At 38.4% G+C, this 16,068-nt stretch overlaps 1 protein-coding gene across 1 annotated transcript in view; it reads left to right on the plus strand.

Moving 5' to 3' along the window:
• LOC126484228 (kinesin-like protein KIF11-A) overlaps positions 1–16,068 on the plus strand; it is a 222,204-nt gene that overhangs the window by 62,026 nt on the left and 144,110 nt on the right. Inside the window, exon 5 of the mRNA XM_050107647.1 lies at positions 8,686–8,835. Coding sequence (XP_049963604.1) covers positions 8,686–8,835 — 150 coding nt within the window. The remainder of the gene's footprint in view (positions 1–8,685; positions 8,836–16,068) is intronic.

Below are 16,068 nucleotides of genomic sequence, written 5' to 3' on the forward strand. Positions count from 1 at the left end.
CACCGAAAAATTGACAAGTGCTGAGAGCACTTGCACACAAAATTACTAAACCTGAGACATGGGGCTGAAAATGCCAACCAAACATACACAGACCTTACATTGTTTGTGGTCCCAAAATGAATGTCATAGGCCATCCTCTCTCCAACTTATATAGCTTAGAACTGGATTTTTGCTAATGCCCAGTATAATTTTCCAAATTCCCCATTCTTATGGCAAGATCAGAAAAGTTTTAAATTTTCAAGCTGATTGAAATTAGGTGTTCCAGGAGGCTATACAATAAATAGTTTGCTCCTAATTAACAAAAAGATAATCACTGATTAGCATGCATGCATTAAATTAAGTGCCTGAAATCGTTAACAATAAAGGTGCTATGTCATCCTTATGTACACTTAGGGACTATACAAGGGAAACAAACTTGAACACAATATTATGGAAAGGGAAGTGGATAGAATTAGAGGAAGATGAGATGGGGAATATGAGTGTGAGAAATAAGGCACCTATAGATGACAGTACCTGCCAGTTATTGAGATGTATGAGACCATGTATTATGACAAAACTATTCAGCCTGAATTGCAAGATGTGAGACAGCAAAATATTCTTGAACTTACTGGCGATTCTGTAGAAGAAAGGGCTAACAGGTAAATATTACCATACAATCAGTTTAATGAGAATGGTTGCAAAATACTGAACATTAATGATTTACAGATGAATGGAAACTCTGGTAGAAGCCAAATTTGAGGAAGATAAATTTGGGTTCTGTAGAAATGTAGAAACTCTTGAGAAAATATTGACCCTCCTGCTTATGGTAGAGAATAGGCTGAAGATAGGTAAATCTACCTTGATAAAATATCTAAATTTAGAGAAAGCTTTTGACGGTGTCTACTGGAATACACACTTAGATATTCTGAAGGTAGCAGGGACAAAATAAAGGGAACAAAGGGTTATTTACAACTTCTACAGAAACCTGAAGAGTGTCTTAAGAATCAAAGGGGATGAAAGGGAAGCAATAGTTCAGAAGAAAGTGATATAGGTTTGAACCTATCTCAAATGTTATTCAATCTGTACATTGAGCAAGCTATAAAAGAAGTCGAGCAGTAATGTGTAAAGGAAATTAAAATTGAAGATGAAATAAAAAGTTTCAGGTTTGCCGATAACATTACAATTCTGATGGAATGCGAAGGACTTGAAAGATCAGTTGAACAAAATGGTTAGTGCCTTGAAGAGAGCTTATAAAATGAACACAAACTAATGTAGAACAAGGGTAAAGGCATGTGGTTGTATTAAATCAGAGATGCTGATGGGATTAGATTAGAAAGTGAGATTCTCCAAAGTACATAGTCATTATTTGGTCATCAAAATAACTGGCAGTAGCTGAAGTAGAGATGATATAAGAGACTGACAATGGTAAGAAATCTTTTCGAAAAGAGAGATTAGTTAACATTTTATACAGGATGTCCACCAAAGGACTCCCATGATTTCAAAATTAAGTATCTTGAAAACTAAGATTGATGGAACAGTGCAACAAATAGTATGTTTATTGTGAAAGTTGTAAGAATTTTTTAGAGAAGTTTCAGAATGGTTTGAAAAGCTGCTAACAGATGGAACTGTACACTCTGCAGCCCATACAATTTCAGTATGTCCATTTAAACTTGTTTTCTGCAAGCAGTCTTTGCAATCACAATATTTTTGAACTGTCCATAACTTGCAGTACTGAGAGATGGTGCAAATGAATAATGAATTCTGCATCTTGTAGTGTCTCAATGGAAATGGATTCAGATGCATTGCTGGTCGCCATTTGAGCTCGTCCAGCATGGAGCCACGGTTTTGGTAGACAACGTCTCTCAATATGTCCCACAAAAAGTTTTCACGAGGGACCACAGTGGGCAAATACTGAGGCCAAACCACCCCTGAGCCAGTAAATTTGCAATAATCCAATGCACTGACTCTATTCCTGAAGTATTCATCAAGAAAGGAAACACATGTTCAGTGCGAAGTGGTCTGGTCCCATCTTGCAAGAACTACTTTGTGCTTGGTCGATCCCCCAACACTAGCTGTGTGGCGACAAATAGTTCCAAAACTGCAATGTGATCTTCACTAGTGTTGGTTTCTCGCATTAAAAAAAGGGACAATAATGCCTTTGTTGAATATTGCAGCCCAAACAGTAACTTTGGGAGAATGCAGTGGTTTCACTTCACACAAAAGCTGGTTTTTGGAAACCCCCCCAAAATGCCTGTTTTGTTTATACAAGATGTCATTCAGGTGGAAGTGTGCTTCACCTGTGATCCAAATGCAGCCAACTTCAAATCTTTTGATATTGGTAATTACGATAATCGGGTTTGCAATGGCAGCCCTTTGTCGCACAGCTTGTACTGGTATGGACTGGTGGCTTTGTATTTTGAATGGAAACATGTAGGCTCTGGCTTGCCATTTTCTCCTCAAATGCTTCAAACCAATGTCTGCTGAAATTCCTCACATGGATTTCCTTGGATTTTGCTTAATAATTCCTGTGGTGACATTTTCAGGAGTAACAACCGTTTACCTGTGGTCAACATTCCCTGCTAGATCATAAGCCACGCTACCTGTCTGATAGAATTTGGCAAAGAGCTTGTAAGTGGTCTTTGGATTGGGTCCTTTTGGAACATTAAATAGTGTTTGAAAGCTCCACCTTGTTACCATAGAACTGTTTTAACCTGTGGTATTCCAGTACCAGAAAAACATGCTCAGTGCAATACACGATTTCAGTCTTTTCCTTCTTCCACATTTCAGCACTGGAACTGATTGCTCTGAGCAGTGGCGATTGCTCTGAGCAGTGCTGCATTATTTATAGGCACTATGTATTGCAGTTACGGCACCATCTATTAAAAAAGTTTCTAGCTACTTTGAAATTTGTGTGTAACTTGTGTAGAAAATTCTTAAGCTTTCGTAAGAAACAAACCATAGTTAATTTTGAGATCAGGAACTCGTTTCACTGTTTTGCAGACTTCTCAGAAGGTATTTGGAGTGTAGCCTTGTACGGAAATGAAATGTGGATGATAAACATAAAGACAAGAAGAAAACAGGAACTTTCAAAATCTGATGGTGCAGATGGAGGCTGAGAGTTAGACGTGTAGATTGGATAACTAATAAAGAGGTAGTGAAATGAAATATTAAGAAAAATTGTGGCGCTAAATTACCGCGAGAAGATATTGGTTGATAAGACACATCTGTAAACGTCCATACCTGATAGCAGTGTAAACGGGCCGTGTTAACAGGCACTTGACTTCTCTGCCCATCGCCAGATGTGAGCATGGGTTCTCTGCTGGGTGTGGGGGGATGTGTCCATGGGTGGTTCCTGGGTGCCCATTGCTGCGTCTGTAGCTGCGCTGGCATAATTGGAATCTGTTGCCTCGACAGCAGTGCTGCGACTATGCTGGCTTGTACTGTGGTGGCGTGAACCACGGGCTGCGGGCCTCTGTTGTGATGGCACTTTGGGGGGGGGGGCTGTGGTACGGTTGAGTGCCCTGTCTCAGCAACCATCCCAAGTGGCAGCTGTCTGCTGTCAGTGGCCCATGGTCCCCAGTTCCTGTTCCGGTCACGGCGTTTGTGGCAGCAGCATCCCAGAGAACAATGTCGACAGTGCAGTACCACAATGCACTGTAGGCAATGACTCCCATTATAGGCAGCTGCCAGTATCTGACGATAGTGACAGTGATGACTACAGTGGTGGTGTCACTCTGATGCCCCCTAGGTGATGACGTGCATCACAACAGTGACTATTATGATGATTGAGAATGCAGTGAAAACTCTGAACTGGTGGCGGCACTAAGTGACACAGGCTCTGCATCACTCTAGAACCTCACGATGGATGATGTTCACGAGCTAGCTGCTGGTCCTGAAATACTGCTTTCTGCCACTGATGTCTGTAGTTCTTCTTCCCCAGTAGGTGGGTGGAACATTTTGGTGTTGCTCGGCTGCATAACTTACCCGATTACTACCCCTGCTGTTGACACCCTCGCATTTTGCGAGCTGCTTCTTTCATGTCCTCTGCTGGCTGGTGACAGTGTTTTTATTCGTATTGCTTAACCCTCTGAATGTCAAGGTAACGATCTATCGTCACCCTCTACTGTTGATAATACTGTCAAGGTGCCGATTCGTCGGTACTCTGCTTCGTCTTGTTTAGCTTACAGAATCGGGCACTAGATGGTGTTGGCGTGCTAATTACAGATGCTCTTTGCCTTGAGCTACGTGTAGGTCGATAGCTATCAACAATTGAGCATCGTTTCGGTGAAATATTAGCGTTGGATTATTCCGCTTTTGCAAAGTTTGTTTGTTGACTTGTGTTTCGCAGTACATGTTTACCTTCTGTTATTGCATTCTAAGTCCTTGTTTTTACACAGTACTGTTATTTATCATTGTTTGTGTGTGTTTTTCTTCACATTTACAGTTTATTTATCATTGTTTGTGTGTGTTTTTCTTCACATTTACAGTTTATTTTCTCCGCTTTTTGTGAAAAATGCGACCTACACCAGGCCACAGCAGAGGACTTACCGACGAAGAAATTTGTGGAATTTTAGAATGTACCAACGATAAGAGTGTTTTAGCGAAAGTAGCAACAGTTCAGAAAGTGACAGTGATGTGCTTGATGATATTGTGAACGAAAGTGAAGATGAAATGGAATATGTACAATACACTGAAGTAATTGCACCTGAAACACTACAGCCGTTACCACATCCATTTCGAGAGCTGCCAGGACCAAAGCATATGCCGCCAGCAGGATCTTCTGTGATAGAATACTTCAATTTGTTCTTTACTACAATGTTGCTGCAGCTTATTGTAACTGAAACAAATTGCTCAGCTAAACAGTTTATAACTAAATATGCTACATTGTCCAAACCGTGTAAGAAATGGAAGAATATGAAAAGTACCAAGATAAGAGGTTTTATTGCTTGCTTACTAAATATGGGACTCAATGAAAGGCCCACAATGCTCTCATACTGGAGCACATAACCGTCACAGGCATTTCCGTGGTTTGGTAATATGTTTTCTGCATACCAATTTAGACATCTTACGAAATTCTTTCATCTTGTGGATCGTGAGAAATGTCCAGCACTAGGCCATCCTGATTATGACCCGTGTATCAGGTACCAGCCATTTGTAGATCATGCTAATAATATATTTAGACATCGTTACACACCTCTTCAACAACTTAGTATTGATGAGAGTCTAGTTGGCACTAAATGTCACACTTCCCTATTACAGTATTTGCCAAACAAACACCAACACCGATGGGGAATCAAATTCTGGATGCTGTGTGACTCTATAACGCACTATTGTCTTGGTTTTTATACTTACAGAGGTGCCAAAACCCAAGAAGATAAGGCTGAGATTGCAAGACTTGGCTTAGGTTACTGTGTTGTCCAGAAGTTACTGCATTTGGGCAATTATTCGAACAAGAGATATCATATCTTTGTGGACAACTTTTTCATGTCAGTACCACTTGTAAAAAGTCTTTATAAATTAGGCACACTGGCACTGTAAGAAAAAACAGGAAATATTTGCCAGACCAATTTAGAAAGAAATTTGGAATTGGGGAATAGATGTATTGTAAGTCAGGTCCGGTACTGGCATGTGCGTATCGAGAGAAAAAAATCCCAGCATACCACCATTCTCTTATTGTCAAGTAAAGTTGGTGACATTGAAGTCCAAAATAAAAATAAAACAATAAAAAAGCCAAAAATAATACACCAGTACAACCAGTATATGGGTGGAACAGACACATCCGACATGATGCTGTATGCGTATTTGGAAGAGAGGCGAACTCTTCGTTACTGGAAGAAGGTAGCTTTCAACATAATGTCAAGAATGATGCTGAACTCTTACATATTATACAAAGAGCATAATAAAGGAAGGAAAGTTGTTTCCAGATATGTAGGGTCTATATACTGTGATGATAATTGAAGACTTGTCAGATGAATGGCTGCAAGAAAAAAATGCAACTGATGATCCTCGTGGTTCTCTGGGTTTGAGCAAACTTCCAGAGAAGAAAGTAAGATGCTGTGTGTGTACTAGTGGGGGAAGGAAAAGAAGGTCAAGAACTGTTTTTAATAGATGCAATAAGGGATTGCATGGTGACTGTTTTCCTAAATGCAAGTCATACTGTAGACATGGAAATTCTGTAATGTTCTCTTCAAATAAATAATTATTATCTTTCTAAATAACAACACAAATTTCATATTTCTCATGTCATTTTACTCGGAAATGTGTGTAGATTCTATGGACTGTAGTTAGCCTTCTTAAATTGAAGCACAGTGTTGGTTATATGGAATCAGTCAAATTTATAATATTAAAAAAATATATTTTATTTGGACTGTCACAATCAAATTCATTAGAAACATTATAATCTGTTTAAACCATAATATTCTACATACATTTATGGATAAGTGGTAATTTCTTCATATTTTTAAAGTGAATACTGTGTAATATATGGCAATTTCAATAGATTGTAGCATAACGGTATAAATACGCACAACATTTTTAGCACACACCACTCCAAATCGGCTGACTGCAAAAGGGTTAACTCTGTGCTCTGCCAACCCAAATATGCCAAGGTGTCATAGCACTGAACTGCGCAACCGAATGTAACACACATTTGACTTCAGGCTCCCAAAACTCCTTCAAATTTCAACTAACTTCATTACTATAAAACTTCTTCTCTGGCTAACTTAATCGCTCTAATAATTTGATGCTCTACTTGTCCTTAGCTATCAAAAAATTAAGAGATTGGTAAAGAAGGGAAGTATGGATTGGGAGTGAGATCAGAATTGTAGAGGGGAAACCAAGGTTTGACTTTGGTAGGATGGTGGGTGTAGGTTGCAGTAATTTGCTGAGATGAAGTGGCTTGGACAGGATAGACTTTGGGGGGGAGAACTCCATCAAACGAGTCTTTGGACATGTGTCCACATTTGTTCTGGAGCATAATAGAGGAAAAACTTTAAATATTCACAATTTAAACTTCCCCCCAGTTAATATATTGTTTATACTAGTTTCCTCCACTGTAAGGAATTTTGTCTGGTTTTAAGTGTTTCAATTTCGTTTGCACTTTCGAACCAGGACTAATCTTAGTGTTTTACTTGCTAGTTGTAATATGAAACATGACCGTTACTTAGTTGCTGCTTAGAATAATTTCCTCTTATTGTGATCGGAAGCTTTGAAAACTGTTAGGAAACTTAATAATAGCCATAATAATCTATTTTGTTCCATCTTCTAATTGTGATTCTCCTTTTGGAAGGAGATTTTTTTTCTATTTAACACCACTCATAGAGTATCTTATAGAAATATGAGAGCTTTATACACGGGCAGTTATTTGTCAGCCATTTTATTTTCTCTGGAGATAGCTTATCCTTGATAAGCTACTATCATTACTCTTGACACTAGTAGAGTATTTGCATTAAACATCATTTTTTTAAGCTTTGAAACTGAATATATTGGTAAGAGATCATGCATTTATCTTCCAGTTTTTTTAGAGACAATGTTTTTAGGACTACCAACAAGATTTTTACTTTGGACATTGTCCTTCACTGACCTACGGCTGTCCTATGAAGATATGTCCGATTCCAATGTTACATAGCCTACCACACTATTTTGTGTGCCATTTTCTTTTATGTTCTTGTTGTAGATGACAATCAGTAATAAAGAATATTATCAATGCTTTACATGGGTGTTTTTCTAATTTCTTCAAATCATATCATTCATTGGTGAAACTCATTTTCTTGTCATTCTCAGAGCTGTGAAACTGGTCCAGATTTCATCCTTCTTTTGTGTTGCTGACCACAAGTCGTACATAGACATCAGTAATGGAAGTATTAGATTACCAGGTAAAATGACTTTGTACATTGTGTTTAGGTCTGCCTTCATCCCCCTCTGCATGTTTACGGAAGCATGTTGAACTTTATAGGAATGCTAAGATCCTGTCGAACACAGTTTGGAATGTGCTTTTTATGGTACTCATAATGATTTTAAACAGTATTTGAGAGGCTGCTGCAGTTTATTTCCATTTGCTATGTTCTTAGATTTAAACTTCATACGGAGTACATTCATTAACTCATAAATTTTTGGATGTTTGCGAATCCAGGAAAAAAAGGATTGTTTTAATGCCATTGAGAATTTGTCTTGGAAGTTTGTAGCTGTTATGAGAAGAGTTTACTGTGGTACCCGTTTTATCTGAAATAACTTAATACTTCCTTAGTGAGACAGTAGGACCATCTGTGCTGTTGAAAACTAATTCCTAAATGCTTATTTATAGTTCACTTGCATTTTTCTGTAATACATACAGACTATTGGATGTCAATACCTTAGTCACAACTTATTTAATTTGCTAACAGTAGTTATGAAACACAAATGGAAAGTTTCAAAATGCCAGACTAAGACTTACATCTAGCAGCTGTTCAGTGTTTTAGATTGTAAAAATTGTGAAACAGAACTGCTGTTACATATTACTGACCTGTCTTTTGAGTTGAGTATTTTCTATAACTTTATTCTCAAACCAGCTACCACAAAACTTCATGCCTGGTACAGGGTAAATTGATCTGGTTTTATTATTGTAGAGGGAATTTGCCTTGTACGTTGGAGATTTGATTAATGGTAAAATCTTTTTGGTATTAACTTACACGTTATTACATATTGTAAATATGTCAATTTATTTTGCAGGCTGTTTGAAGATTCAACTAAGAAAGGTTCCGTTATTATTAATGGGCTGGAGGAGGTGACAGTACACAGCAAAAATGAAGTTTTCAATATAATGGATCGTGGTACGACCAAACGGCAGACAGCGGCCACTCTTATGAATGCAAATTCCAGGTAATGTTTGAGCTATGAATAAGATAGTACTTATTGGACAGCAGAAACTGTATGTAGTGTAACAATTAAAGACGTGTGCGTCACAAAATCTTTTTAATGTGATATTAGCTGAACCAGTCATTGTGTTAAATAATGAACTAGTAAAATTGTTGAGTGGAAAAATTCTCTTTAAATAGCTAATAAGTTGCTGAACTTCGTCAGAATGAAGATCTCAAGTAAACTGATCAGTATTGTGGTGTTTGGCTGATAAAGACCAAGTCCTGTAAGTAAAATAACGTAGCAACTCCCAAATATTAGAACTGCAGCAGGAGAAATGGAAAAGAAAAACATTCACTATTTGATATTGGCCTTCATCTTTATGCACACACCAGAAGTTTCATGTTTACTTATCACCTAAAGCCTTTTATATTGAACTGTTGCAGAACATTTGACGTATTTTGGGAAGTCAGGGAGACAGCTAATGTTGGTAACTTCATTCCATTTGTGAAATAGAAGGCACTCATCTTTCACAGAATGAGAGTGACATGAAATAGGGTGCAACTGACGTGTAGTGGGGTGATACCAAAGAAGATAAAATTTGCGATTGTGAAGGAGTGCTGCGACCATGTCACAGGTCGAGACACTAGATTCACACTCACAAAATACAGAGCTTAAATCCTTCCTTGGGCTTCCTAATTTTGATGGTTTTTGTCAGTCACTTTGGAAAAATGAGCTAAACTGGGCTGGGATGATATTATTCCTCATCTTTGTCAGCTTAGCATGTACTCAGTCTAAAATAAACTTGAAGTCAATGGGCTATCATATTTTAATTTTTCTATCTGAAACCGAAGTCAGAACTAGTTAATCTGTCTAAATACTATACAGAGTAAGTTTTCAACCTGTATCAGGAAAATGTGGTTACTGTATGCACACATCACCTCCAAGACACTCACTTAATTCTTGATTATACTATTAAAAAAATTGGTTAATGTAGCCTGCAGTCAGTAAGCAGATTGATAGATCAGTGTTTGGAGCACAGGGTAATGGGAACTTGATGAATCACGGTATGCTCCGTCCCCATACTTCACTAATCCAATGGGACCGATGACCTCAGTGTTTGGTCCTCTCCTCAACTCAACCAACCAATGAACCTTGAGTTAAAAAAAGAAAATCAATTGTGAATGTAGTATATTTTTACTTGTTAGCTGGCTTCCAGCATAAAAGAAACTGTCATAATGAGATGATAATATGCTGGTAAATAATATATATTTCTAACTGTGTTGGAAAAGTAGTTGGGTAAATTTTCCTGCAGTTGTACTGTGTGTCAGTTTGTACCTGAAATTAGGTACAAGCACATAGAAGGGTGGTGAAATGTGTATTATTTAGACCAGGAGTGGCCAACCTTTTTGGCAGGCGATCCAAATTTTTGAGATGGGGATTTCCCCACAGGGCGCATTACCAATTTTTGTTTTGTGAACCAAACCAGGTAAGAAATATTAAATTATTTTTTAAAGAAAATAAAGGATACCTGAGAAAAAAATATTATACAATTTAGTGAAAAACAATGTAAGTGGGATATCTGACTTTGTTTGAACTGAGTCGGTGTTTATGTCAACTGAAATTGTTGCTACATGCAACGAGTTTTCAGGACGAACATCAGTAATTCGTGTTCGCATTTGTTATTTGATGTAACTCAGCTGACTAAAAAGCTATTCACACATGTTAGTGTTTCCAAATAATGAAATCATTTTTAAAGCACATTCGTAAAATATTGGATATTTCTTTTTGTCCAAATACCTGTGTGACGGCGAATTTATATGTTCATAACTGTTGTTTCCAAAGGCCAAGTTTGATATGAAAAGCGGAAATATCATGCATGATATTAATCAGATGATATTTTCCTTGGCGTTGGGTATTAACATATTTAAATGGCTTGTTGTATCGACCAAGAACAGGTTGGAAAGCCATTCTTTCTCCTTGAACTTCAAGAGTCTCTTTGACTTGCTTTCAAAGAATGATGGCATTTCTTGCTTCAGATCACTCTTCAACATTTTTGCACGGGTTAGCCATCTTACTTCTGTATAATACAAAAAATATGTTATCATGCACTGAATCTGAAGACTTCATAAATTGCAACTGACAGTGATTCAGCCCTTCAGACTTAACAAAGTTTGCTGTTTTGACAACTACCTTTGTGACATAGTCCATTTTGAGGGGCTTTGCACATAAGTTCTCTTGATGCATAATGCAATGAAAGTTTAGCATCGATATATTGCCAACTTTGCTGGCCTCGTTTTCAATCAACTGGACTAAACCTTTGTGTCTGTCTGTTAGCTGCAGTAGGTTGTTATGTTTTAATGAAACATGACTCGACCCTTAGCTACATGCTTAGCGGCACTCCGTGCCGCAAACTGCGCATTTCTGAGTTTTGGCAGCTATTATGGGAGGCTTGAAGTTGAGCTTCCAGGTATTCTCCCACCAGAAGTCTCCACGTGATTCCCGCATCACTCCATGCCTGTGTGATTTACAGCTAGTTGTCTGCAAGCCCTTAACCGAGTCACTTCCTCGTTGCGGCACCCCGTACTGATTGCGTGTGTTGGTGTTCTACAATTATATTTATAATACATGATAATGTAAGTATTTTTTTTTTTCTACTTCGTTGCTTTTTTAGTACTATACATTTACTAATGAATAATAATTATTACTTCTATTACAAAAATAAGCTACATTTTGCTTCATTCATCTAATTATTCTATTGACTTTCGTCGTTTATTTGCTTTGCTTTTCCTTTCATTATTCCCTCATTTCTCATCTTTCAGGTCTAGACGTTATAAGAAGACAGAAGAGATTGTGGAGCTACTAAGAGAGCTCTCTGATCAAGAGCGTGAAGGCAGATTGGAACAAGAAGATACTTTAGATTTTTGAGACGAAAGTGACAAAGAAGAGAGAATGACTGAAGATGACCATTCCAACGAGATTGAACAGTCAGAGTACGAAGGCCAAGAAACTCTGGAACTGCCAAGTGAATTTAAAGTATTTTTGGGGCAGGGGAAAAGGTCTGAAACATTTCGGCCTAGCAATCCAGTGACCAAAACCTCGAAAATGTCTGCAAGTAATTTGTTGAAAATGTTTCCTGAACCCACACGTCTCACGGGATGCTAAAACTGAAATTGATGCATTTTTAAAGTATTTTACAATTGATATAGATAAAATTGTAAATTACACTAATCTATATATAGATAAAAAGAGAAGTAGTTGCGTTTATTCCAGAGATAAAGATTGTAAGGACGTCTCTCAGTCTGTAATCATGGGTCTTTTAGGGCTTTTATATATTTTAGCTGTCAACAAGAGTTGCAGAGCTGATGCTTCGCAGGCGTGGAAAACGAATGGTGCCAGTCTTACAGTTGCCAGGGCTGCTTTTGGAGTAAACAGATTTAGATTTTTACTACACTGCTGGCCATTAAAATTGGTACACCAAGAAGAAATGCAGACGATAAACGGGTATTCATTGGACAAATATATTATACCAGAACTGACATGTGATTATGTTTTCACGCAATTTGGGTGCATAGATCCTGAGAAATCAGTACCCAGAACAACCACCTCTGGTCGTAATAACAGCCTTGATACGCCTGGGCATTGAGTCAAACAGAGCTTGGATGGCGTGTACAGGTACAGCTGCCCACGCTTCTTCAACACGATACCACAGTTCATCAAGAGTAGTGACTGGCGTATTGCGACAAGCCAGTTGCTCGGTCACCATTGACCAGACGTTTTCAATTGGTGAGAGATCTGGAGAATATGCTGGCCAGGGCAGCAGTTGAACATTTTCTGTATCCAGAAAGGCCCGTACAGGACCTGCAACATGCGGTCATGCATTATCCTCCTGAAATGTAGGGTTTCGCAGGGATCTGAAATGTAGGATTTCGCAGGGATCGAATGAAGGGTAGAGCCACGGGTTGTAACACATCTGAAATGGAACGTCCACTGTTCAAAGGGCCGTCAATGCGAAAAAGAGGTGACCGAGACATGTAACCAATGGCACCCCATACCATCATGCTGGGTGATAAGCCAGAATGGCAATGACGAATACACGCTTCCAATGTGCGTTCACTGCGATGTCACCAAACACGGATGTGACCTTCATGATACTGTAAACAGAACCTGGATTCATCCGAAAAAATGACGTTTTGCCATTCGTGCACCCAGGTTCATCGTTGAGTACACCACCGCAGGCGCTCCTGTCTGTGATGCAATGTCAAGGGTAACCGCAGCCATGGTTTCAGAGCTGATAGTCCGTGCTGCTGCAAACGTCGTCAAACTGTTCGTGGAGATGGTTGTTGTGTTGCAAACGTCCCCATCTGTTGACTCAGGAATCGAGATGTGTCTACACAATACGTTACAGCCATGCAGATAAGATGCCTGTCATCTCAACTGCTAGTGATACGAGGCCATTGGGGTCCAGCACGGAGTTCCGTGTTACCCTCCTGAACCCACCTCTTCCATATTCTGCTAACAGTCATTGGATCTCGACCAACGCGAGCAGCAATGTCGCGATACGATAAACCGCAATCGCGATATGCTACAATACGCCCGTTATGAAAGTCGGAAACGTGATGGTACGCATTTCTCCTCCATACATGAGGCATCACAATGATGTTTCACCAGGCAACACTGGTCAACTGCTGTTTGTGTATGAGAAATCAGTTGGAAACTTTCCTAATGTCAGCACGTTGTAGGTCTTGCCACTGGTGCCAGCCTTGTGTGAATGCTCTGAAAAGCTAATCATTTGCAGATCACAGTATCTTCTTCATGTCTGTTAAATTTCGCATCTGTAGCTAGTCATCTTCGTGGTGTAGCAATTTTAATGGCCAATAGTGTACATTCGCTACGCTTTGATGACTACTGCAGTTGATCACAGAGATGTATGGTACGTAAATTAGCTCCAATTAGAGAGGTTTATTCAGAAATAAATGAAAATTTTCAGAAAAGTTATTGTTTATCTGCATTTGTCACCATTGATGAAATGCTCCACCCATTTCGAGGCCGATGTGGCTTCGTCATCTGTATGCCAGATAAGCCAGCCAAATATGGCATAAAAATGTATGCCTTATGTGATGCGAAAACGTATTACGTATCACATTTTGAGATTTATTGTGGCGACCAGGACAGTATGTACTATCGAATAAGCCGATGGGCATCATAAAGAGATTAGTAGAACCCTTGAAAGGTTCAAAGAGAAATTTAACAACTGATAATTATTATTCAGGTTATGAGCTTACTATACACCCTTCTCGAAAATGGTGTTACTTTTCTAGCTACCATGAAGAAGAACAAGCCAGACATGCCTCTTGAGTTCCTTCCTAACCAAAATCGCCCATTAGGATCAACTTTATTTGGCTTTCAAGATTGTTGCACCTGGTGTCTCACGTTCCTAAAAAAAATGTCATTTTACTGTCCACACTGCACGGTAAACCAGCTGTATGCAAGGAAATAAAAACCAGACATTATTCTTGATTATAACGCAACTAAAGGTGGCGTTGATTCACATGACCAAAAATGTGCCGATTATTCCAAGAGACGGAGGACATGGAGGTGGCCACTAGCATTATTTTTCAGATTTTTAGATATGGCAGTTGTAAATGCCCATATTATTTTTGTTGCCAACGACATATCAATGTTGGAAAGAAAGAGGCCAAGGCGAGGAGAGTTTATTGAGAACTTGGGATTTAGCCTACTTGAAGGTTATTTGAAAGAGAGGGCTCACATACAATCACTACCCCTTGATATAAAAGCATATTCGGTCAAATACAAGGAGCCTTCTGATTTACCAGTAATCCCTCAAGCCTCAGGAGAGCTACCAAGATCTGGTCCATGCCATGAGCGTGGTAAACATCACAATAATAAAACTACAATAACATGCTCAGAGTGTACGCGATTTGTATGCAAAAAGCATTCCACCTGCAGAACTATTTGCAATGCCTGCTACATTCCATTTGACGAAACGTGACATCTTAGTACTTATTATTTCTAAATATTTGTTCATTGCTATGTTTTTTATGTAACCTTGTTCCTAATTAGTCATAAGTAATGAGTTATATTTAAAATATTTACTAAAGTATTATATTTGCCATCATGACTCATTTGTAACAGTTGTACTACTTAAATTTTATTGCTCAATAAATATTTTAAAAATACTATGTGGTATGATTTCTGGAAAATGGAACTGCGGCATGGAGTGCCGCGCGCTTGTACTGGCGTAACTTGCAGCGACGCGTGTAGCTAAGGGTTAATGTCATATAATTGCTTCCAACAAATCTTTCGTCTTCTGGTATCCTTAAAGTGGATACAGCACTACTAATTTGTCTCTCTTATTAAAATGGGCATCAACACCTCTGACATAAATCGCCACTTCAGCGGTATCCGCCATAACTGTCCATTGGTCCAAAGCTGGAGAATAAAATATACTCAGATTCACGACTTTTTAAATTATCTTCAATTTGTCTTTTAATTTCGTCCATATGTCTAGTAATAGTCTGACGAGACAGGCTTACTTTTGAGAAATCATTTTTTGTTTCTGGACACACAATTTCAACAACTCTCTCTACACATTCCTTAACCATTTCACCATCCGAATATTGTAAAAAAAAAAACGATGTTGAGCGCACAGTCTTTTTTTAAGTCGTTTACCTGATCTTGTCAAAATTGTCCCTTGTACTTATCAAACATAACTGCATTTTTGGTCTTGTAATGCTGTTTGATGTTATATTCTTTTGGAACTGAGGCAGATTCATTGCATATCAGACACTTGGGTTTTGTTTTATATTCCACAAAAAAAAAGTTTGTAGTTCACTTATCTTGAAAAGTTTTGAACTCTTTCTAACTTTCTCCTCATTACATCCTATTTGTTGACGATAGACAGTCACGTGAATATTTCGATCTTTATGTATTTCACACTTCCCAGAAATGCTTGTAGAGCATGCGACTGTGTTTAAAAATATATATCAGCCATTCACTTACGTTTAAAAACACAATCCACCTGGCAGTCGAACCCTTGTCCTCCACAGGGATAGCTAGCATCGTACGACAGTGTTACACTACTCGTCGAGTTATCTGTCTTTCACTTGAGTATTATATGCACTTGAGAAACTTCATAGTCTGTTCTCTTGAAAATTTTTGATAGTTGTGAGTAGTATTCAACTGCTTTAGGAAACTGATATTTTAGTTCTCCACAGCTTGCATTATAAATATAAA

This window comes from Schistocerca serialis, chromosome 1, assembly GCF_023864345.2.
Source record: "Schistocerca serialis cubense isolate TAMUIC-IGC-003099 chromosome 1, iqSchSeri2.2, whole genome shotgun sequence".
In the NCBI taxonomy this organism is placed as follows: Eukaryota; Metazoa; Arthropoda; class Insecta; order Orthoptera; family Acrididae; genus Schistocerca; species Schistocerca serialis.